Consider the following 22182-nt stretch of genomic DNA (forward strand, 5'->3'; position numbering starts at 1 on the left):
TTTCAAGTGGAAAGATTGTAACTCCGATTTGGATGCTTTTAAATCATTTCTTTCTTCCAAGATTTTATATCTCGGAGAATAAATATTATTGAATCTTTGAAGTATTATACTTTAGTACTTGGTATGCTGTAAATGACATACATTTTATAAGAAATCAAAAAGCGTTTCAAACTTTTATAAGTTTTTTATTCTTCACAGAACATCTATCTATATTTCTGTAATTTATGGCAAAAGAATAACTTGTTCAGCTGTCTTTGTATTTTACTTCGCTCTTCTCTTTGTGAGAATTCTGTGGAATTTCCCTTCAATCTGTAGATCAAGATCGATCCATGGCCAAGCTTTCGTTCTCGTTAAGACATTCCTTATCTTCCAGGTCGACTGCTTTTCACTCCTGGCCATTGTGCAAATTATAAAGCCATGTCCAGGTGATTGACATGCCACGTAACGGGGCAAGAACCAAGGAAGTGCCGCACTGACTCACATTATAAAGCCATAAAAATAACACCTTCAGCAGCAGCAGCAGCAAAAGCAACATCAAGCGGCAGCAACATCAGTGGCATCAATCATTGGGGAACACATTTTCGGTTGGGGGGCCACACGCAGAGATCGACAAGATGCAACGACAAAAAAGCCAAACTAATTACATGCCAAGTAATTTTAATACCCACAGAAAGAGGTTGCACAGAGCAATGAGCACTCGCACACACCAGCAACATCAACAGTAGCAGCAGCAGCAACAACAACATCACCAGAAGCAGCAACACCAACAACAATGTGAGGAGCAACAAACACGTAATGCGGCAACAAACAAAAACGAACAAAAAAAAAAAAGCGAACCAACAAAAAGTGGTGCAAGTAAACAGCATGAGGGCCAATGGACTCACAGCAGCAGTCGCATCATCATCACAACCAAGTCACTGCCTGCTGTAAATGGCCAACAACTCGGGCTTGACCCATGGCTAACATCTGCTCCGATGGTTGTTGTTGCTGCTGTTGCTGGTTGCTGTTGCTGGTTGCTGCTGATATTGCTGCTGTTGCTGTTGCTGATATTGCTGCTGTGTTTGGGTGTGGAACAGGAAGTTTGCTTCGCTCGCTTTGATATGTAAATTGTGCCAAATCAATGCTCGGAGCCTGCTGCCTCTTTGCCTGCTGCCTGCCCCACAGCCTTTCTGCCCAATGTGGTAATTAAAATCGCTGGCTGGCTGGCAAGCAAAAAAAAAAAAGCAGAAACAAATACTCAACGGCATTAGTATGCAACTCTCACTCGGAGACAGCAGCAACTGGTGGCCATATAAGCGGACTGAAAAGAAAGGCCAACGCTCAGTGCTCAACAAAACAATTTACCAAGTTTGGCCTAAACGGCCAGTGACAGTCCGACGACAACAACAATCGCAACTGTTACGGCAGCAACATCCTCATAGCGAGCATAGCAACACGTGCGTTTGCCTTTTGCAACTGCAACACAAAAAAAATACAAATAAAATAAAATAAAATAAAATGAAAAAAAACAACAACGACATCAAAAGGTGCTTGGCCAGGCAACTTTGAAGTTTTTCGCGCGAAATTTACTAACGGCAACGGCACAGGAGCAACAACATTAACAACAGCAACATCATCAGCAGCAGAAGCTGCAGCAGCAACAGCAAAGCCAGCAACAGCAGCAACAGCAACAGCAGCAACATCAGCGGACAGAGCAACTAAAACGCGCGTGCGCAACATTTGCCACAAATGGAGTTATCAACCAAATGGGTCTTCATCGATATAAAAATTGATGAAGCGCTCTTCTCGGAGGCAAAACTTTGGCTTGTCCCAGCATCCTGAGAGATTGCAGGCAGCAATTTTCCAAGGAAATTGCTTTCGCCCCGAGTGCTGCGTGTATTGCTTCTGGGCTCTGCCTCATGTTGCTGCGGTCTTTGGAGACTTATTTTTGCTTGTTAGCCTTCGCCAGTGATTTGTGTTCTTAGCTAATGAGCAGCTATCAAAGAAATTTTCAGTAAATTATTTCCACAAGAGCACTGGCTATTACAAAGCCTGAATAAAAGTGAAATGTGACACAATCCGTACTTATTTATTGTTTTAGAGTCGTGAAATTTGTTGTTTGCCCAAAGCACGAAGTCAATGAAGTGTCAAAAAGGAGCAACAACATTTATGAATTTAGGAATCCACTGGAAAACAAACATTTTAAATTGATTATTTGATTAATTCATTTAAAGATGGTCGCTTTTTGAGCACCTTACATATCCAACATTTAAAAGTTTACCATAAATTGCAGAAGGTTGTTTGCCAATCATGTTAATGATTTGTTCCAAGTGAAGTTTGGTTTTAGTGAGGATAGTCCACTGCTCAGCATTGAAGGAGTGGGACATGGATCCCCCACCCGAGACTTTTGAAATGTGGAATTTGTCGCTGGCTGGTGTTTTGTTTGGCTGACACACAAAATCATTGAGGTGTCAAAAGTGAGCGACAACATTTACGACGAGTGTTTGTTTCCTAACCGAGGGCCCGAATTGCGGCAATAAACCTGGACACACTCAACGGCCATCGGCGTAAAGATGTTGACAGAGATCCGACACAAAGTAAACTGGGATCTGCTAATCTGGGGGGATAATGGCGGGGAATCGGGGAATGTGCTATTTTGTTTACCTTTCACTTTTCAACTTGGCCCTTCTAAGGACGTCACACTTCAGACTCCGAAAAGGACAACTGCAACATGCAACACGTTCAGCGATTGCAGATGTGCACTCATAATTGAGTCTCGGCGATTCTTTGGTTGCATTTGAAGCACTCTTCTTTGCCACTGCCGTCATGCATTAGCTAATGACAAGCCGTGGAACTGTGGAACTATGGCCAAATGGGTTGAACAACCTCAACTGTTGGCTGTTGGCTGTCGGCTGTCGGCTCAGTGGGCTCCAAATGAAATTGTCATTTCAGAGCGTTGCTATATTGCTATTGCTATTGCTGTTGTTGTGGCTGTTGTTGTTGCTGTTGTTATTGCTGTTGTTGTTGGTGTTGTGCAGTCAGAACAAGTTCAAGGCATAATTGCTACAAGCGGCGACATTGCTTCAAGCTGGCAGCAACATTGGCAGCACTCGTGTGTAATTGTCGTGGTGGATCAGTCGCAACACCTGATTAAGTGAAGCATCACACGGCTGTTGCCTCCTTTTTTTTTTTTCGTTTTTTGTTGCACTACATGTTGCCGGTGTCGAGTTGCGAGTGGCAAGGATGTGGCGTCCTGTCATTGCTTGTCAGCGGCAACAGCAACACATGCTGCTGGCGCCAGCAGCAACAGCAACAGCAGCGAAAGTATTAGCTTACGGACAACAGTTGTTCATTGGCCATATTTAAACAGTTATTTTCAGAGCTTCAGCTCATTGTGGGAGTGTGGCATGCCTCAAAATAATTGCCGCAAACCTGATGTTCGCTTCAGTATAGCTTCTGCTGCTACCGTTGTTGCAATTGCAACAAGTTTGCCTGCAATTAAAAAAATTACATGTACGTGCTGCAGGAGCAGCAACAAAGTTGTCGCAAGTTAAAAGCTCGCAGCACTGATAGTATTGATTAGAATTTTTCCGCCAGTCCTCTTCGCTTCACTTTTCGTTTTGTGGCAGCGAGTGTGTATGTGCCGCAGTTTGTGGCAGTGCCAGCAATTTTCCGCAGAAGAGGCACAAAATATTTAATCATTGTATGTACCTGTACAGTGGAGCAGAGAACCAAACACAGCTTGAATAAATTTTGAAGAATATTTCATATGAAGCGTAGGAATTTTCTTTTGTTTTTTTTTAGGAAATAAATTGAAATACTAGTACAAAGCTCAGAGAACCACTAAACATATTATTATCAAGAAGTAAGAGCAAATATGTTAATACAAATATTAAACATTTTAAAACCCATTTTATGAGTCAAATATCTTAGATCAAATTTGATCAAAATTAAGTGAATTGATCTTAAGCTGGTTATAATAGATTTTCTTGTTCTTTTAAAAGCCAAGTCATAGGAATTGTATTGACAAAATTCTGTACAGCACCCATGGTTCCCTACTCCCTGAAATTGTGCAACTGTTGCACATGTGCAACTGTTGCTGTTGCTGTTGCCGCAGCTATTTTGATAAAGCGCGTAATCGTAAAAACGCTAATGATACGATTTTTGCAGCAATGTGATGATTAAATGTTGCAACCGCCGCAGGCCAGCCCCTCCCCTTTTCCCCCTCCCCTTTCCACCCGCCTTTCCCCTTGGCCACCTGACCACCCTCTTCCTGCAATTGCCAGCCCATCTTCATCTTTTCAGATGGCAATCGCTGGGGCCTTGGCCTCTTCCTAGGAGAAGATAAAACTCTGCGACTTGCAGAGAGACTGGGTCCAAGTCGCAGCTTAATTAGCGTAGAAAAGGGCGCAGCCAGAGACATGCATCAAACGACAAACAACAACAACAACAACGAGGAGAAGGAGAAGGAGAATGTGGAGAGAAGGAGGAGGAGTTGCAGCAGGTTTAGTGATCTGTCATTGCCGGCAAAAGGCAACAACTAAAAATAGTTACACACGTGCATGAATTTCGGACTATTAGACGTAATAGCTGAATGCATCATAATTTACCTTGACATTTAGACCAATGTCTGCGCATGCCAAAGTTAATTGCCAGCGCGCAACATGCAACAGCAGCAACAGCAACATCAGCAGCATAACAACGACAACAGCAACATCCACATCAACAACTATGCAAATGGTTTGCTTACACGCCTGCATTTTGATTAGGTTAACTATTTATAGCCATGCGATGCGGCATCAACGCCGGCAACATTCCAAGCCAGCACAATTCCACCAACAGATGAGTCACACCAGCAACATGCAACAAGCAGCAGCAGCAACAGCAACACTTGCCGCTGCGACATGTGGGGATAATCATATTGATATGCCTAATTAGCTGGAACAGCGACCACTGGCTGGGTTGTTGGTGATAATCCTCTTGCACTGGGCAAACAGGTGCCACCTGAAGGTCAGCAACTTTTCCAATGCACAGCAGCAGCAATATTGCCGGTTACTAGTTGCTGGTTTACTTCTAGCTGCAACACTGTTTTGATTTCGGATTGATTGGCGCCCAAAAAAAATGCTTAACATTCTGACAAAACAGATATGAGTTTGCGTTTTATATTCTTTAGTTTTTTTTTTTTTTTTTTTGGATGGCCTGCAATTTAAAAACGAAAATGAAAACTGAACGCATGCGCCAAAGTCGCCGACGCACCATTCAAGGCAGCCGCTGGGCAAATGTTTTTGGTTTTCGGTTTTGGTTTATGTTTCGTTCGAACTGGTCCGCTCCGCTTTAAGCCCAAAAACTCCGACTCCGACTCCAACTCCGTCTGCGTTTCGGTTTCTGTTTCTTTTTTTTTTTTTTTTGGTTTCGGCCCGGCCAACTTGGCAACCTTTAAAAGAATGCGGACTTGCCAGTAGTAGACACACTCACTCTCGCACACACAAAACTCACACACACACACATGCACACTGGGATACGTAGGCGCACGGTAGATAGGCCATATCGAAAATATATATATATACGTGTGCTTCTATATGTAAGGCATGCACAGAGAAAATAACTCAAAAAGTTTGTGGCAACAAAAGGTAACAACTCTCGGGCTGCCCGATGATAAAGCCAGCCAGTGGGGTGGTCAATAAGTTTATGGGATAAGAACCAAGGTTCTAGAGTTTGAAATCAGTTTAATATTAAAAAAAAAACCATATCTACGTGTTTGCATACTCAGTACCAATATTATCTAAAAAAGTATTACTTTAGAATGTTATTTTAAATAAACTCTTCTTTTAAAGTTTAAGAACTTGATCTTTTCAAAAGTATAAATAAACAGTTACTTTATTCAATAAAAAAATGATATCATCCAGTATTGTAAATTATAAAAATAATAATCAATTAATAAATTGAGATGCTAAATATTTTAATTGAAATCCCCTATTTCCTCAACTCTCTCAATTAATTCTTCTGACAACCCGTGGAGCCAATTCATTGCCGCAATTGTTGGCGGGATCATCTGAATCAGTGTGCGTTGTCCATTGTGTGTGTGTGTGAGTGTGTGTTGCCAGTTGCAGTTGCCACATGCCGCATGCCACAGCTGTGGCAGCCCGGCTTGTTTACAGGAATTTTACAACTATGCAGCAGCGATTGGCGGGGCAGCCGGCTCCTCCAGCAAAACTCGGCTCAAAAGGATGAGGGGAAAAATGTTGTTATTACTTATTAAGAAAAAAGCTAAGCACACACGAAGCGAGGGCAAATTAAAATAAAATTAAGTGCTGAGAAATATGGCGTATGCGGGGAGTCAAAGGGGGAGTTGGGGGAAGCCGAGGGGGTGGTGCGGTTGATGGGGAAAGGCCATCGGCTTAGCCTTGTCCTTGTCCGACTGAAAGGCAGTTTAAAAAATAGTTTAGCAATCGTCAGCCCCGCGGACAGAGTCACGTTCGCTCTGCCCACTCCTTGGATCCGCACCAGATCCCCACCAGATCCCCAGATCCGCAGATCCCGATGCTAGCTGGATGGAGCTAGTCCACATGCTCGTCATGCGGTAATGAGCCAAGTGAGGTTCTTGGAATTGCGCCAACGGCGCGTCCTTGAAACTGGTTTCGCCCCATAAACACGTCGGCCATTTGCCTGGATATCCACTGGACTTCACTCCGTCGTAATGCGGCTAGGAAACTACTATGACTCGACGGACCCCAACTGGGCATCCGAGTCCGATTCTCGAAAACCGAAAGCGATTCCATCTCCTGGCCATTAAAATTTTGCACTATTAATTAGACAACACACTGGAAATTTACGGCAATGACCTCTCGCAGACCAATTAAATGCACATTACGACTACATATTGCTCGGTTCTTCAACCGCAGGCCGATGCTTAAAAGCGTCAATAAAAATCAGCGAGACAAGGTTCAAAGCTTCTGATAAAATTAGCAAAATTATTGCTGAACAGTAGCCGGGGGAAACTGGCGCTTTGGCAAACTCGAAACGATGGAGGAGGAGGGAGTGGGAAGGGGTATCTCTTAAGGGGAACATTTACATAAAGTTGGCCCTCATCAAGTGGATGACGGTGAAGAGGCACTGGAGACCAGGTAGAACCATTTGATTAGGCAAACAGCATTGGCTTAGACTGGAAATATGTGGTATAAAAAGTGAAATTTAAAAAAAAACTTAAGTTATTCTCTCTTAAATTGCTCAAATTATGATCTTAAAATTAAATCAACCTATTTCATATATTTTACATGATACTTGCTTGTTTCAATTTTTTATTAAATCTTTCTTAATGTTTTTATTTATTTCTGTTGACTGTTAAAATGAACTAGCTTATTTGCTTAATAGACTCAGTGAAATATGTTTACTGCAAAACATTGAAAGCTGACATCGTTCATATGCATATATTTAAAAGTGAGCATTTGGGAAGAAAAATATTTATTATTTATTATGATGTGGAACTATTTCCCCCTTTTACAATTCAAAGTAAAATGTTTTGCGGTGTACAAAATGCGTCCGTCGATGCACACGCAAATGTCACATCAATTAGCCGCACCGAGGGCCGCAGTTTGTGGCGATTGCAGCTGGCCAGCTGAGCCAAGTTGGCTAAGAGCGACTAGCTGGCTAGTAAAGAGGCTAGTAAAACAGCAAATTAGCTTTGACTAGCTTTGACTAGGCTGGCCAATTTGAAAAGTAAAAGGCAGTTGGGCGAATTGGCCATCTCCTGGAGAGTTGTTGTGGCTGCTTTTGTGGTTGAGTGGTTCAATAACCGCCAATGGCCACCCACTCGACAGCTGTTCGCTGACCTTCACTGCCAGCCGCTGTCTTTCCTCGATTTCCACTCCAATCAGACGACAAAAGTGTCTCGGGCAAATATTGTGACACCAAACAACCAACGGCTATGGCTAAAAACAAAAGCCACTGAGCAAATATTATATAAGCACACATATCAGCAGGTATGTGAAGCATGTTTTCGGTTATTCTTTATTATTGCTGTCTGATAATCACCTTTGATGCGTTTATTGAACCGATAAGACGGCTGATCCATTAGCGTATGGGGAAGTGCTGGCCAGCTGATAAGCGGTTGGGTATTTATAGACTATTAACTACTCTATAAATAAAGCCAGCGGATCCAGTGGATTCATCATAACTGCTCTGTAAATAACCCCGTTCGGCTGGGAAATTATTCAACGTCTTCGCAGTGTTATCTGGAGTAGTACAATCAAATCAAATCAAATCGGAGGCAAGAAAGTAGGAAATCAATGTTTAACCATTGGCCATGCTATTTGTTAAAGTTGCTGTAGCAGCAACACTTCCAAATTCGCTGCAATTTGCGTTAATTATACGCTCCGTTGGACGAAAAAAGCAACAGCAGCGAACAAATAGGGAATGTCGATGTAGATTGCAGGCATACATTTGGGCCAAAAAGCGCTCCACTTTAATTTGGCATTTCCCCCAAAAAAAAAAAAATTAACCCATAATTTTGTTTACAATTGCAGCAACATCGGCAACACTAGCAACAGCAACATAGTATGCGTCTCTTCAAAACGCGCAAATCCACGGACACCTACAGCACATTAGCCGCTCAGAAACAACAGCAAACCGCCAGCGAGATTGGCCAGAGCAGCAACTGCAGCAGCAGCAATAGCAACAGCAGCAGCAGCAGCAACAGCAAGAGTCACACACCAGCAACATGCAGCAACAGACTGAACAAGAGCATTGTGAGCAGCGCCACAATCTCATCATCGCTGCCTGATCTGAATGACAAGTCGCCCGTCATGATACTCAGCTGCACCACCCTCGCCAGCAATGGAGCCACCGCCACGGCGGCGGTCACAGCAACAGCCACCGGGGCAACAGCAACATCTGCCAGCAGTCTGCAGCAGCAGCAGCAACAGCAGCAACATCAGCAACAGCAGCAGCAACCGTTACGCACGGCCACGCCCACATGTCTGCTAAGTGGACGGCAGACTCCCTCGGCCATATCGGTGATGTCGCTCCAAGAGGCCACCAGTCTGCACCGCCAGCAGCAGCAACAGCAACAGCAGCAACACCAAACACCCACCATCTATGTGCCGGTGCCCACGAAACTTGGCAGCAATCTCACCACTGGCGGCAGCAACTCGGCCACATTGCTCCTCAGCTATGGCAGCACTAACAGCATTGCCACCATGCAGCAACACCAACAGCAGCAGCAGCAACATGCCGCCCAGTACCAGCAATATGTTGCCCAGCGTCTGCAGGCCGTTTCCAGTAGTTGCTTGTACGAAAAGGGATCAAATGCCAGCGGGGGAACGGGCAGCAACAGGAGCAGCCGATCCCTGACCCCAAATGGTGAGTAGATCTTTGATTAAAATTAACTCACAATAAAAATATATGAGTGAGAAGTAGCACAGTAATCAAGATGAAAAATTATTTATTTATGATGTTTATTTATTCGTGATATAAACTTATTCTTTAAAAGGATAAATGATAAACATCTGATATAGGTTCAGTTGGTATTCCTTTTCATTCTAGTTTCTATTATTCACCGATATTATCATAGGTAAAAATCTGCAATCATTCAGTTGCCAGTTACAACGGCTTTTCATGTTTAAAGTTCTTGAGGCCTCCTCAAAGTAGCCCAAGCCTTTCAGAACACAAAACTGTCTTGCAAATTTGTTTGGAGCTCTGTGCAGGATGTGTGATTCTTCCTGTGATAACATGCTGATAAAGAAGTGATCTTTCTCATCACAGACATTTACAAGTCGCAGCCAGTGATCGTGAATTTCCGGTTCAACTTCCCAAATGCTGCAATTACTATTAGCACCCAATTCTAGTTGATTATCAGCAGTAGCATACAACATTTCCTTTTTGTGTTGCAAACACAAACGGTGACTTCTAACCAAAAGCCTTAAAGGTCTTGGTAAACTTTGCAACATGTTTTGAATATCATTGTCCCACAATTCTGATTGATTTTTATGAAGTTTCCTTAATTCCAGGGCAAAGTTTGAGAGAAGAATCTCATTTAAGAGCAGGGAGCGTTTCAGATACCAATAGAAACTCAACCACAACTTCAGCTTAAAGAAATTGCTTGGATTGAGCTTTTGTTGCAAGTTTAGTGATGATTTTCCAGACTCCAGAGTTTGCAACCAGGGAATATTCCACGACACCCGCTCTTGTTGTTCAATTTCCACAGTCAAACTAATTTCCTTGGTCCAATTATCAAAATCCGATTGACTTCCATTTAGATGAGTAACCACAAGTGCAATTAGTGGTGTGTAAGTGTCTCTATTAATCACCGCTTGAACTGGGCAAAGCCCTATTAATACAATAACTGCGATGAGTACGACCATTGCGATGGAAAATCTTAATTATACTGATCTGTAGATTCCTTATTTGTACAGATTTTACTGTGCCACTTCCTGAAATCTTATCGCTTTTTGGTTAATCTCTTTGAATTTCTAAAGAGCAATGCCCTGTTTTTGTTTCCTTAAACACAACTGATACTTATTGTTTGGTTAACAGGTCACCTGCCCGACTACAAATTGGTGACAGCGGTGCCAGTTGTTGTCCTGGACGATGAGCACAAATCGAATTCATTACCAGCCAGTGAAGCAAATCGCAACAGCAGCAGCAACATCAACAGCAGCAGCAGCAGCAGCAACAACAGCAGCAACAACAGCAGCAACAACAGCAACAACCTTGATGTCAGCAACAGCAACTCGAACACGGGAAGCACCACTTCTTTGGCCAGCACCACGAGAAATGGTAAGTACCCATGGCCAAAAATAGAACCAAAAATCCGAGCAAATGCCTGGAAATTGATTTTCCCATCAAGTGGCGGCGCCTGAAGTCTTTTTCTCCCTCGGGTTTTAATTTATTTCGGTGCAAATAGGAATGGAATGGGAGTGTTTGCCGAACAAAGGTGTCGGGTAAAATGAGTCCATAAATTATGTAGGCGGGTCGAGAGTGTGTGTTGTCAGCCAGGTATTAAGTGCTCAATTCAGAGCACATTTTAATTGAAACAGTTAATTTCCGAAGCTAAACATAGGAAGCAGCACTCCCAGTGCTTCCGTATTTTCACAGAGGGTAAATCAGCGCCAATCAGTTGACGATTGTCATCGATACGATGCGTGTTTTGCCGTATGGCACATACTCGTACTCCAAAATACCGTATTGACCCGATTTCGCATCAATGCCCGCCGACAACATCGCTGCTGTAATGCGATCCCATGTCTGCAACTGGAATTTGTATTGTTTTCAGCCGCGGCACGAGTTGCGAGTGAGGAGAGCCAGCCAGCCACTGCGGTCTGATTTTTGAGGAGGAGCCCACCCCAAAAGCCAATCCTGCACCCAGAAAAAAATAACTACTCAATACAGGAATTCGCTCTGAAAAGTTTGAGCATACTTTAAGTACAACATAAGCTTTAATATTTTACACTCTTTATAACATGAATCGTTTAAATTATAGAACTATTAATCTTTATCTATCTTTAAATATGCAGTACTAATAGAACGGTATATTTATAAAGCTCTAAATACATTTTAACACTCAGGAATTCATTATTCAAATATTTATTACCCATAGAGCAATACATATATTTCAACACTAAGGATTAAAATATTTCCTTTAATTAAAGAACAGTTTCGACTGATTCGGAAAAATGATCCAATTAAATTCATTACCTTTTATCACCTATTTGGGTTGTAGATACCTCAAATATTTTATTTTTTCTTAATGAAATTTTTGTTAACGTATATTTACCCTCAGTGTAGTATATCTCCCAACGAACAGCCGACCAAGTGTGACAAAGCCTGGCATTATATGCCATTCAACACAGTTCAGTTCAGTTCAGTTCGTTTTACTTTGGTTGAGTTCAGTTTAGTTTCAATGATTCGCACAAAGAGTATTTTATTTATTTATTTTTTGCCGGTTATGTGATATGCGATTGAGGTTTAGAGTTGTGTCGATGTAAAAAAAAAGATAGATATGGGTATTAAGACAGCTAGTTAGGTAAGCAAAGAAATCAGAGCAGGAAATGACTAACGATACGATTGGTAAATCGAAGCCGAAAAGGCAAGAAAATCTGGGAAAATATGAGCCAGCGAAAGAAAGCAAGTAGCTTGTATCTATGCTATCTAGCACTTTTTCCGATTTTCACTTTTCCCCGACTTATCGGCGAACCACAGGCCGTCATTATGAGCCAGGTTCTAGCAAACGGCAATTCAAATAATGTTTTTGCTCCCCTCTCCGGCGACCACAAAACGTTTGATGATTGCATTCTGAGATGCCGGCCGACAAAAGCGGCCAGGCAGCTGCAAAGTCGGCCCAGAAGATATGGCAGGTTTTATTTTATCAGGTGCCGCGAGAATCTGCAGCTGTTGCTCCGCGAGATTCACTCATTTTCTAAGACCAAAAGCCACTCTAAAGTTTAGGCCATCGCCATCGCCATCGCATGCCAAAGTCGCATTCTAAGTTCGTTGAGCTTTTGCCGCCTCTAATGCCGCACTTAATTGGCCTTAATTAAAGTTTGTTTTTGAGCCAAGTGTGCCGCCCCAAGGTCAATTTCAGTTTATATTAAGATATAGCTAAATAAACATTTACGTTTGCGCAATTGTAAATTGCTTTCATCGAAAGCAGCAGAAAAAGACCGCGAACAAAAAAAAAAAAAAACAAAAGATGAGAAATCAATAAACGCCAATCTGTAAGACTCTCAGCATAAGTGCTATAATTTTCGATCCAGTTGAGGATCGACGCTGGATTCGCCTCCTCCAAGTTTTTTTTTTGTTGCCGGCGCTGCACGCATGCGCATTTATTGTGGATTATCGCTTATTACATGTTCCCCCTGACTTGATTTCAAAACCGATTATCGATCTCTCATTGCCCGCCAACTCCAACTCCAATCCGTTATGGCCAAGTCTGCTCAGCGGAATTCTCCGCAAGCAATTCGCATTTGTACGTGAGATATTATTGCAAGCCATGTGCATTTGGGTTTCTGAAGCGATTCCCAAACTGATTTCGATTCCGCCGATGGTTGATGTTGATTCCGTTTGATCTGAAAGTGGCGCAAATTCGCAGCTTTTGAGTGCACATTTGCATAAAAGTATTCTTAAGCATTCCGCCTTTCCCATGGCTTTTTGGTTATTGAACTTTTTCGGCTGGCTTCGTTGCATATCAATTAAGAATGAAACAAGACTTAAAATTATTTGGATTTTGGTTTCATTTATTCGTAAGCTAACTAGTATTCAACGCTTTAACATTCGATACTTTATTTTAAGATCCAGGAAATGATGATTTTTAAACTTTTCCTTTAAAGTTTTAGCTAATTTTTTGACAAAACATTTAATTGTTTACTTTTCTACAAATATATGCTTTTGGAAAATTAGCGGTGCTTTCTGGGATACCATGGATACCATTCCTTTCTCTGGCAACTCTGGAAAACTGCACTTCATCATCCAGCAGCGCCGCTTTTTCCACCTCTGCACCACTTCAGATGTTCAGTTCTAAGATTCAGTTCCAGCTCTCTGGGTCTCAAATGGTTTTGCCTCAACATCGCTTGCATGTCAGCCGGCAAAATTGCAACAAAGCCATCTCTCCCGACTTTTGGAGGGGATTTTCCGGGGAGGAGGGAGTGGAAAATGAGGAGGGAAAACGGGCCTCTTGGGGCTGGCGGGCATTTGACACCGTCTTGAAAGTTAAGTGGGTGTAGAATTTGTGGCATGTGGCCGGCGGTGACTGCAGATGGAGTTCGAGGTGGAGATGGAGATGGCGATGGGGAGAGCAGAGAGATCTGGAGGAGATCGGGGGAGATCTAAGGAGTACAGAGATCCAGAGAGGGATTCTGTGGAGTGTGGCTGAGGCTGTCATATAATTGATGCCCGCGCGCCGTTTCCTATTATTGTTTAACACTCGGCTGCTGCAGCTCCCCCTTCCTTCCCTCCATCCATCCTTCCATCCAATCCAATCCAATCCTGCCCCTCATTTCCTTGGCTCTTGTGTGATTGCATTGGTGAAAACTTTAATCAAAGACGAACTCGGTCAGGCCTTGGGTGGAGTTTTGCCGTTTGGAGCGGCTGTCAACCTGCATTGGCTCTGGATCTGGCCACCCCCCCCGAAACGCCTCCTCATCCTCATAACCATAGCCTCGTGCCCATCATCATCATCATCACCATTGCCGTGGTCATCATCATCCACATCCACATCCACATCCTCGTCCTCATCCCGACTTCCAAGCGAATGCGCCCACACATGGCCTGAGTCAGGGCAATTTGAACGGACCAAAGCCCGCGGCTGGGCTGCGGCTATTAAACAACTTTGGCACGAGTCAGCGAAAGAAGCCGGAAAGAGCCAGAGATGGCCAACACCTTATACCCAGCGATCACCGACGGGAGGCAGTGACTCAACAGCTGGAAGAAGAAATGCTCCGCAAGAGGTTTCGAAAACTGTATTCCAAATGATTCGGACTGAAAATCGGAAACTAGTTGCAAAACAGTTAAAAAAATATCTAACCTTTCAATTGAATATCTTGAGTTGCTCAGGAATATTCTTTAAACGACATTTAAAAAAAAAAAATGAAAATATTGAAACTTTAACGATAAATTGGGACTTTATAGATCAATGTATTTTTCCTTTTTTAAGTTTAGATACATAGCTTTACAAATCAATTTATCAGTTATCGATTTTCTCCCAGTGAACGCAAAACTGCGTCTTTTAAGTGGGTTAGTCAGTTAGTCAGTGACCTGAGTCACTGCCTTGCATCACCAGTCACGGCTTTTGGATGCCAGAGCTTCTGCCTCCCACTCCGCCATTCCGTTTTTGATGAAAATAGTTTTGGAAATTTTATTGGTGGAGCCGTATAATGCGCTTTGAAGTCGATGGCAATTCGATGCCTTCTTGATCCCTCGAATCTTTCGCTGCGCATGTTTTATGCTAATTGTTCGTAAATGCCTCATCCCGCTGGCTTGGCACCTCGCGTCTCCTGGTCTCCTCATCTCCTGGTCTCCACGTCTCCTGGTCTCCTCGTCTCCTGGCGATAAATATGGAACAAGCGCATAAATTTGTTTATTAACCAGATTCGAGGAGGAGCGCTAGAACTAGCGCCCAGAACTCTTTGCTCTTTTAAGTGTTTGCGATTGCTGTTAAGGCGCGATCGTTAAAATATTTTACGATGTTATTAGATATCCATTGGGCGATGGGCAATGCGAGTTCATTTAATGATTGGTTATGCTCTGTTAGTAATTGAGGTGTGTTTATTGCTCAATATCTGTGCAGAATTACGATCGTTCGATGACCAGTCGATGGGCTGCTAATGCTGCAAATCATTTGAATATATCTTTTATGTTCACATCCATGGGTTTATTTACTTAATTCTGAGAGCTGTCTGATTAAACTACTGCAGTCGAATAAAAAGGTGGAATTAAGAGGGATTTAATTTACTTGAATCTTAGGACTTAAATTAGGGACACAAAAAAGTTCATTCAGAGCCTCGAAACTTTACTGAAAACATTGTGTTGGTTTTTTATTGATATTGTTTCTTATAATTCGTATTATAATCTTACTCAACTCTGACCAGCACAAGACTTCTTGTCAAATGTCTTCAACGTCAGTTAAGGTCGAAAGATCTTTAGGGCCGACCTCGCTTTTTGTGACTTTATGTTGTGGAGGAAACTCCAACCGCAAATGCCTTGAAATCGGATGCCTTTTCACAAGAACGTGGCACGTGGCTGACCACAATGCAGCTGGATAGCTGGAGAGCTGTAGAGTTGGATTGGCGGAGTAGTGGATTGTCATTGGCCATGTGTGTCCAAGATCAAGTCCGTGTGGAACGGAACCCCTCGGACATTTCTCATCTGTCAACTGGCAACTGGCGGCAAAGTTGCGGCGAGGCGTTGAGATTTATTGAAGTGTTATAATTAAGTTAGAAATCGCTTTCTGATTGCAAATCCTCTGTTTTCCCCGTTGCAGTTTTCACCTGGGGCAAACGGATGAGTCGCAAACTGGATCTGCTGAAGCGAAGCGATTCGCCCGCCGCCGCCCACAAATCGCACTCGGACCTGAGGAGCCTCTTCCACTCGCCAACGCACCACAAAACGGCGGCATCGAGTGGATCTGGTGGTTCTAGTGGCTCCAGTGCGGGAAAGGCCTCGCCCGCACCCACTGGTGGTGGTCATCAGAGCAGCTCCTCAACCACAACCAGCACCCTCAAGAAGTGCAAGTCGGGTCCCATCGAGACCATCAAGCAGCGACACCAGCAACAGCAGCAGCAACAGCAGCAGGATGTGGGATCTGGGCAGAGCCAGAGTGCCCAGTCCACGCCCACACATCAGTTCCAGGCGGCGGTGCGCCCTCAAAAGACGCTGAAGAACTTCTTCCATCGGATCGGATCCACCGGCATGCTGAACCATCGCTCCCACAACCTGGTGAAGGCATCGGAGGCGGCACAGCAGGCCACTCCGGCGGCCACCACGCTGTACAGGAGCAGCTCCACCAGCCAGCTGTCCAGCTGCTCGTACGTCAAGTGCGACGATCCCACCGAGGGCCTGAATCTCCAGCGGGAACAGCGAGAGCAGCGTCTGCCGAGGATCGCCAGCTTGAAGTCGAGTAGCTGCGATGACATCGCCAAGGTGAGCAGTTGTCTGACCGCCAGCACAAGTAGTGGCAGTGCTGCCGGTAGCCTGGGCTCACCATCTAGTGGAGCAGCGAGTGCAGGAGGCAGTGCATCCAGTGGCCAGCACGATCCGTCGCGACGTGGGGCATTCCCATACGCCTTCCTGCGCTCCCGTCTTTCGGTTCTGCCTGAGGAGAACCATGGCAATGGACCGGGCCACCTGAAGCAGCAAGTACAACGGCAGCGGGAGCAGCACCAGAGGGATCTCCTCCAGCAGCAGCATTTGCATCAGCAGCAGCAGCAACAGCAGCAGGAGCAAGCCACATCGTCGCCACTCCCGCAACGACGATCCCCCGAACAGGCGATGGTGAGCAATGTGTCGCGCAACGACAGCATCACCTCCAAGGACTGGGAACCACTTTACCAAAGATTAAGTAGTTGTCTAAGTTCGAACGAGTCCGGCTACGACAGCGATGGCGGTGCCACGGGCGCCCGGCTGGGCAATAATCTGAGCATCTCCGGCGGAGATACCGAATCTATTGCCTCGGGCACGCTCAAGCGCAACTCGCTCATCTCGCTCAGTTCGTCGGAGGGCGTGGGCATGGGCCTGGGCATCGGCATCGGGGGTCTAGGCCTTGGCATGGGATTGGGAATGGGCACGACGGTGGGTGCGGCTCCATCGACGAGGAACAGCAGCATCTGCAGTGCCCCCGTTTCACTGGGTGGCTACAACTACGACTACGAAACGGAGACGATCCGGCGGAGATTCAGGCAGCTCAAGCTGGAGCGCAAGTGCCAGGAGGACTACATCGGGATAGTGCTCTCGCCCAAGACGGTGATGACCAACAGCAACGAGCAGCAGTACCGGTATCTCATCGTCGAACTGGAACCCTATGGCATGGCCCAAAAGTGAGTCTTAAAATTTATATTGGGAGATTACGGATATCTTACATTTTTCTTTCATTAAATTTTTTGGGTACGCAGTAGTAGGTAAAAGTAATGAATTTTTTTATATTATTTATATTTTTTAATGAATATATGATAAGTCTATTTAATTTATTATTTTACGTTGTCTAAAACGGGAATATATTCTTACAAATATTGTTTCAAAACTTCTAATATGAATACATTCTGTACTTAATCTTTTTAGAAGTTAGAAATCCTTAATATTTAACATTGAGATTTTGAAATTTAAATCCTAAATGATTGTTCATAATATACAATTTTCATTCAATATTCATTATCCCCTCTAAATTTCACCTCTTTTTTAGGGATGGTCGTCTTCGTTTGGGCGATGAGATCGTCAACGTGAACGGAAAGCACCTGCGCGGCATCCAATCCTTCGCCGAGGTGCAGCGCCTGCTAAGCAGCTTTGTGGACAACTGCATCGACCTGGTGATTGCCCACGATGAGGTGACCACGGTCACCGATTTCTACACCAAAATCCGGATCGATGGGATGAGCGGGCAGCGCCACAGGCTGAGTTACGTGCAACGCACCCAGAGCACCGATAGTTTGACCAGCATGCAGAGTATGCAGCTGCAGCAGGAGAGGATGCAGGGCCAGAATCTCGATCAGGAGCCGGATCAGGAGGCGGACAACCAGGGCGAGGACCAGTGCGATGCCCGATCGATGGCCAGCGTTAGCACACTGCCCACGCCGATGCCACTGATGCAGCACAGAAGGAGCTCCACGCCCAGGCACTCGTTGGAAATTGGTGGAGCGGAGCACGAGCTTCTCAGGCGGCGGGCACGCAGCTCCTCAGGTCAGCGCAGCTTGGCTCTAACACCGACCCCGCTCTTTGCCAGCAGCAGCAGCTGCTCCTCCTCACCTAACCACCACCAACGGTTGCTGGATAACGAGAACGAACCCGCTAACGACACCGACTCCTATACGCCAGTGTATGCAAATCGGGCGGCGAGCGTGTGCGTCGCCTCCTCGCTGGCCGACGACGAGAAGTGGCAGTTGCTGGCCCGGAAGCGCTGCTCCGAGGGTTCCGCCCTGGCCACTGCACCCAGTCCCCAGCAGTTTGGCCAGCGCACCCACTACGCCAGGAACTCAATCAATCTGGCCAACTCGCACTATCGCTCGCTCCGGTTTGCCCACTCGCGGTTGAGCTCGTCGCGGCTCAGCCTGTTCATGCAGGCGCCGCCTAACAGTCTAACCGTCGGAGAGGGAGTCGCTAACAACCCATCCTCCACAGCCAACACAACCACTGATCTCACTAACCAGCAGCAGCAGCAACAGCATCAGCAATCCCAACAACAGACACACCAATCACTGTACATCAAGCATTCGCCAAAGAGCGTCTCACTGTTCTCGCCTAATCCCTATGTTAACGCCTCATCCTCATCCTCACCAGCATCGGGTGTCACAGCGACGTCAGCGGGAGCCGGTGTCTCACTGGCACCGCCTGCCACGGCCCTAATGAATCACAGACCATCGCTGCCGGTGGCCAAGCTAACTATTCGCGACGAGGAAATGGCGGAGGTCATCCGTGCGTCCATGAGCGAGGGTGAGAATCAGTAACCCAGTAATCCACAAGATAATTTTCCTACTAGAAGTAACAATTCGTTTAATAAAATTTATAACCTTCAACCATTGCTTTTAATAATTGCAAGTAAAAATTAATTTTTATAATCAAACTGTTCAGTATTTCGAACGTAGTCAGAAGTCAAATTTTACCGAAGTTGTTACCATCAATGTTTGTGTTGCAATTCTAATGTAGTTCTTTAATTATAGGCAGTGGTCGTTGCACCCCGAAGACTATTACCTTCTTCAAGGGACCTGGACTGAAATCGTTGGGCTTTAGCATTGTTGGAGGACGCGATTCTCCAAAGGGTAACATGGGAATCTTTGTGAAGACTGTATTTCCCTCGGGTCAAGCAGCCGATGATGGAACACTGCAAGCGGGTAAGTTGGCTATCAGCAAACATAACCAAACAATTAAAAATAAATAAATAAATACCCAACAGGCGATGAGATAGTGGAGATCAATGGGAACTCTGTGCAGGGCATGAGTCATGCCGAAACAATTGGACTCTTTAAAAACGTTAGAGAGGGCACCATTGTCCTCAAGATCTTGAGGAGAAAGTGAGTGTGGCAAAGTCAACTAATCGTTGAATTAAAATCTAACGTTTAACATTTTATTTTCCAGATTACAAAAAGCAAAATCCATGGGTTGTTAGATCCATGTTAAGACCCATATTTGACTTATCCCTATGATAATACCTGATTATGGACAACCTGCATCGTTTAACCAAGTTAAATGTTAGCTTCATTAATTAAGTAGAGTTTTTTTCGTAATCGTACAAAGCCCCTTGAAAGAACTATACTTATATAAAGACTATTTGTAGCATCTAGAATCCCATTTAGCATGTAAGCAATTGTATGGAGTTACAATTTTAAATTATTACCCATTCTAGATTAGGCTAAGGTTCGAAACGTTGTACAAGTTCTATATACAATCAAACAAGTTAAATATATTTACCTGAAACACAAATACACACTAGAATATATATCTGGTTTTGACTAATATTACTAAAATAAATCAAGCCGTTGCCGTTTCATCCTTGACAATCAGTCTTTGCTTCTTCACAAAATGCTCTATTCGATTCTCCAAGCTCTCTGTAAATACGAATAATTAGAACACATTTGCGATACGATGCTTTTCAATATCTACCACAACGTTTCCGCTCCAAGAGAGGCTGATATTGACGGGGTTTAACGGAATCCTGTAGCAATATTACTTGTGCCTGCACTTGTTCTTTGGGTTTGAAGTTTTCCTCTAAAAGGCCCTCCAGTTGTTCAAGCACATTTCGTATCATGGTGCTTTTTACACTGAATTGCGTCCACTCACATTGAGTGTTTTCAATAAGTTTCTGGAGGTTTTCTTCATTGTAAATCCATTTCGTAAGATCACTTTCCTCTGCATGAGCAGAAGTATTCAAATTCTCTGTTTCTGCCGTAGTTGTATCCATGGCTTCATCATCTGCACCTCCGTCAGCAGGATGGCTTAGACTTCTGGTAGTATTTTCACGAAAATCACAGCGGAAAAGATTCAACGGCAACCCAATAGCAGGGGTATACTGAGGCTTGCAAGGATTGGACTCAACATCAAGAAGGTCACTAATAACGCTGGGTTTCTCTTTGCCCTGACCGACCAGTAGTAGCACTGCCATAATGCAACGTATTTGATGCCACAGGAAGGCATTGGCTTGGATCTCTAGGAAGTACATGTCGTAACCTAGGAAAAGGTGGACAAAATTGTATCACTAAGACATGACGGCTGCTTTTATTGATACCACTTACCTGTGTTTGAGAGTTGATCTTGGCAAGCTTCCACCCTGGCTGATTGCAAGTTTCTCATGTAGTTGGTTACCCCATTGTGGACATCCATTTTGCAGAAATTTCTAAAGTCGGCATGGCGCACTAGGAGATTACAGGCTTCCTGCATAGCAGCAATGTCCAAGTCTCCCTTGGGGAAGTAGTAACGATAGCTACGCGAAATGCAATCAAAACGAGCGCTATAGACAGGACTGCGCAGTGGCATCCAAGCCACACACTGAATATTTTTGGGCAGCACTCGATTCAAGAGCCCACAATAGTCGATTTCAGAGGACAGAGCTCCAGGATCCATTTGGCATTCTGGGGGATGTTTACTACGCAGATCGATGGAGATCACCTGACAGAAGGCGCTCACCTCCTTGTCAGTGCGTCCACAGCGATGATAATTGGATGAGGCGCGGGATTCTATGAGGCAGGTGCGAGTTAAGGCGCGAAATAGGTTGGATTCTGTAAAAATTAAGAAAAATTAGGTAACTCACTAGTAAATAGGTTTATAATTTACCGATAGTATCATTGGAGTCCTCCTGACAAGCAAATCCTTGATAATCCCAACCGAAATACGTGATTTTCAACAAAACATGACGCTTGTGAGCACTGAAAAGATGATGAAGTCCATTAAGCCTTTTTAAATCGTTGAAAACAAACTGACTTACCTGCTCCAATCAAACTTACGTTGCTTCTGCACCTTGCTGGAAATCATAGTTTCTTTGGAAACCTTTTCCTCCTTTTCTTTATCAAACAAGACAGCATACTCGTCATCGTTTCTGTCTTGTTCGGTTAACTTTTTCTGGAGGAGATTCCGCAACTGAAAGTTGTAAGCCTCCAGTTGGACCACCTTGTCAATCAACTCCGTTTGACTCAGTTTTTCCAGAGCCTCTCGGGGTAGTCCTTTTGATCGCTTATTTATTACTATCTTTTTATCACTTGTTGAGCTCATTTTGGCGCTCAATAAAAAATAAACAAATCAAACACGTGAAATTCGCCAAGTCGGTTTCCCATTCGCTACGAAACGCGGGCATTTAACCAGTCTCCACTAACACATATCGAAGCATATGTACTGTCCACACCAGCTCTTAATAACTTGTTAAAGTCTAATGCCAAATCAACATTAATAAAACCTAACCATTTTTTTTATAACAAAGATTTTATCGGTTGTCTTTTTTTATTTTAACTAACATTTCTTTCGATCAAGTATTACGTTTAAAGAAAAATTTTTTTACTTCCCCATTTTGAAAAATTTCTT

At 44.1% G+C, this 22182-nt stretch overlaps 3 protein-coding genes across 5 annotated transcripts in view; 1 reads left to right on the forward strand and 2 right to left on the reverse strand.

The window, feature by feature from the left end:
* Nucleotides 1–20094, forward strand: part of LOC108090818 (putative uncharacterized protein DDB_G0293878) — a 41818-nt gene extending 21724 nt beyond the window's left edge. For all 3 annotated transcript variants that reach the window (XM_017189676.2, XM_017189677.2, XM_017189678.2), the window contains exons 4-10: nucleotides 8502–9336; nucleotides 10510–10752; nucleotides 15950–17501; nucleotides 17864–19107; nucleotides 19335–19505; nucleotides 19568–19685; nucleotides 19750–20094. In XM_017189676.2, coding sequence (XP_017045165.1) covers nucleotides 8535–9336; nucleotides 10510–10752; nucleotides 15950–17501; nucleotides 17864–19107; nucleotides 19335–19505; nucleotides 19568–19685; nucleotides 19750–19780 — 4161 coding nt within the window. In that variant the 5' untranslated portion in view covers nucleotides 8502–8534 and the 3' untranslated portion in view covers nucleotides 19781–20094. The remainder of the gene's footprint in view (nucleotides 1–8501; nucleotides 9337–10509; nucleotides 10753–15949; nucleotides 17502–17863; nucleotides 19108–19334; nucleotides 19506–19567; nucleotides 19686–19749) is intronic.
* On the reverse strand, nucleotides 9516–10468 carry LOC108090821. Its single transcript, XM_017189681.1, has one exon. It carries the CDS (start codon nucleotides 10335–10337, stop codon nucleotides 9516–9518), a length of 822 nt encoding a protein of 273 aa, XP_017045170.1. The 5' UTR covers nucleotides 10338–10468.
* LOC108090819 (tRNA pseudouridine(38/39) synthase) lies at nucleotides 20055–21930 on the reverse strand. The gene is made up of 5 exons (XM_017189679.1): nucleotides 21593–21930; nucleotides 21442–21533; nucleotides 20904–21386; nucleotides 20275–20838; nucleotides 20055–20219 (listed from the first exon to the last, which is right to left on the reverse strand). The coding sequence occupies exons 1-5, from the start codon at nucleotides 21874–21876 to the stop codon at nucleotides 20143–20145; spliced, it is 1500 nt and encodes a 499-aa protein (XP_017045168.1). The 5' UTR covers nucleotides 21877–21930; the 3' UTR covers nucleotides 20055–20142.
* Nucleotides 21931–22182: the final 252 nt, after the last annotated feature.

Source organism: Drosophila ficusphila, unplaced genomic scaffold (assembly GCF_018152265.1).
Source record: "Drosophila ficusphila isolate 14025-0441.05 unplaced genomic scaffold, ASM1815226v1 contig_414, whole genome shotgun sequence".
In the NCBI taxonomy this organism is placed as follows: Eukaryota; Metazoa; Arthropoda; class Insecta; order Diptera; family Drosophilidae; genus Drosophila; species Drosophila ficusphila.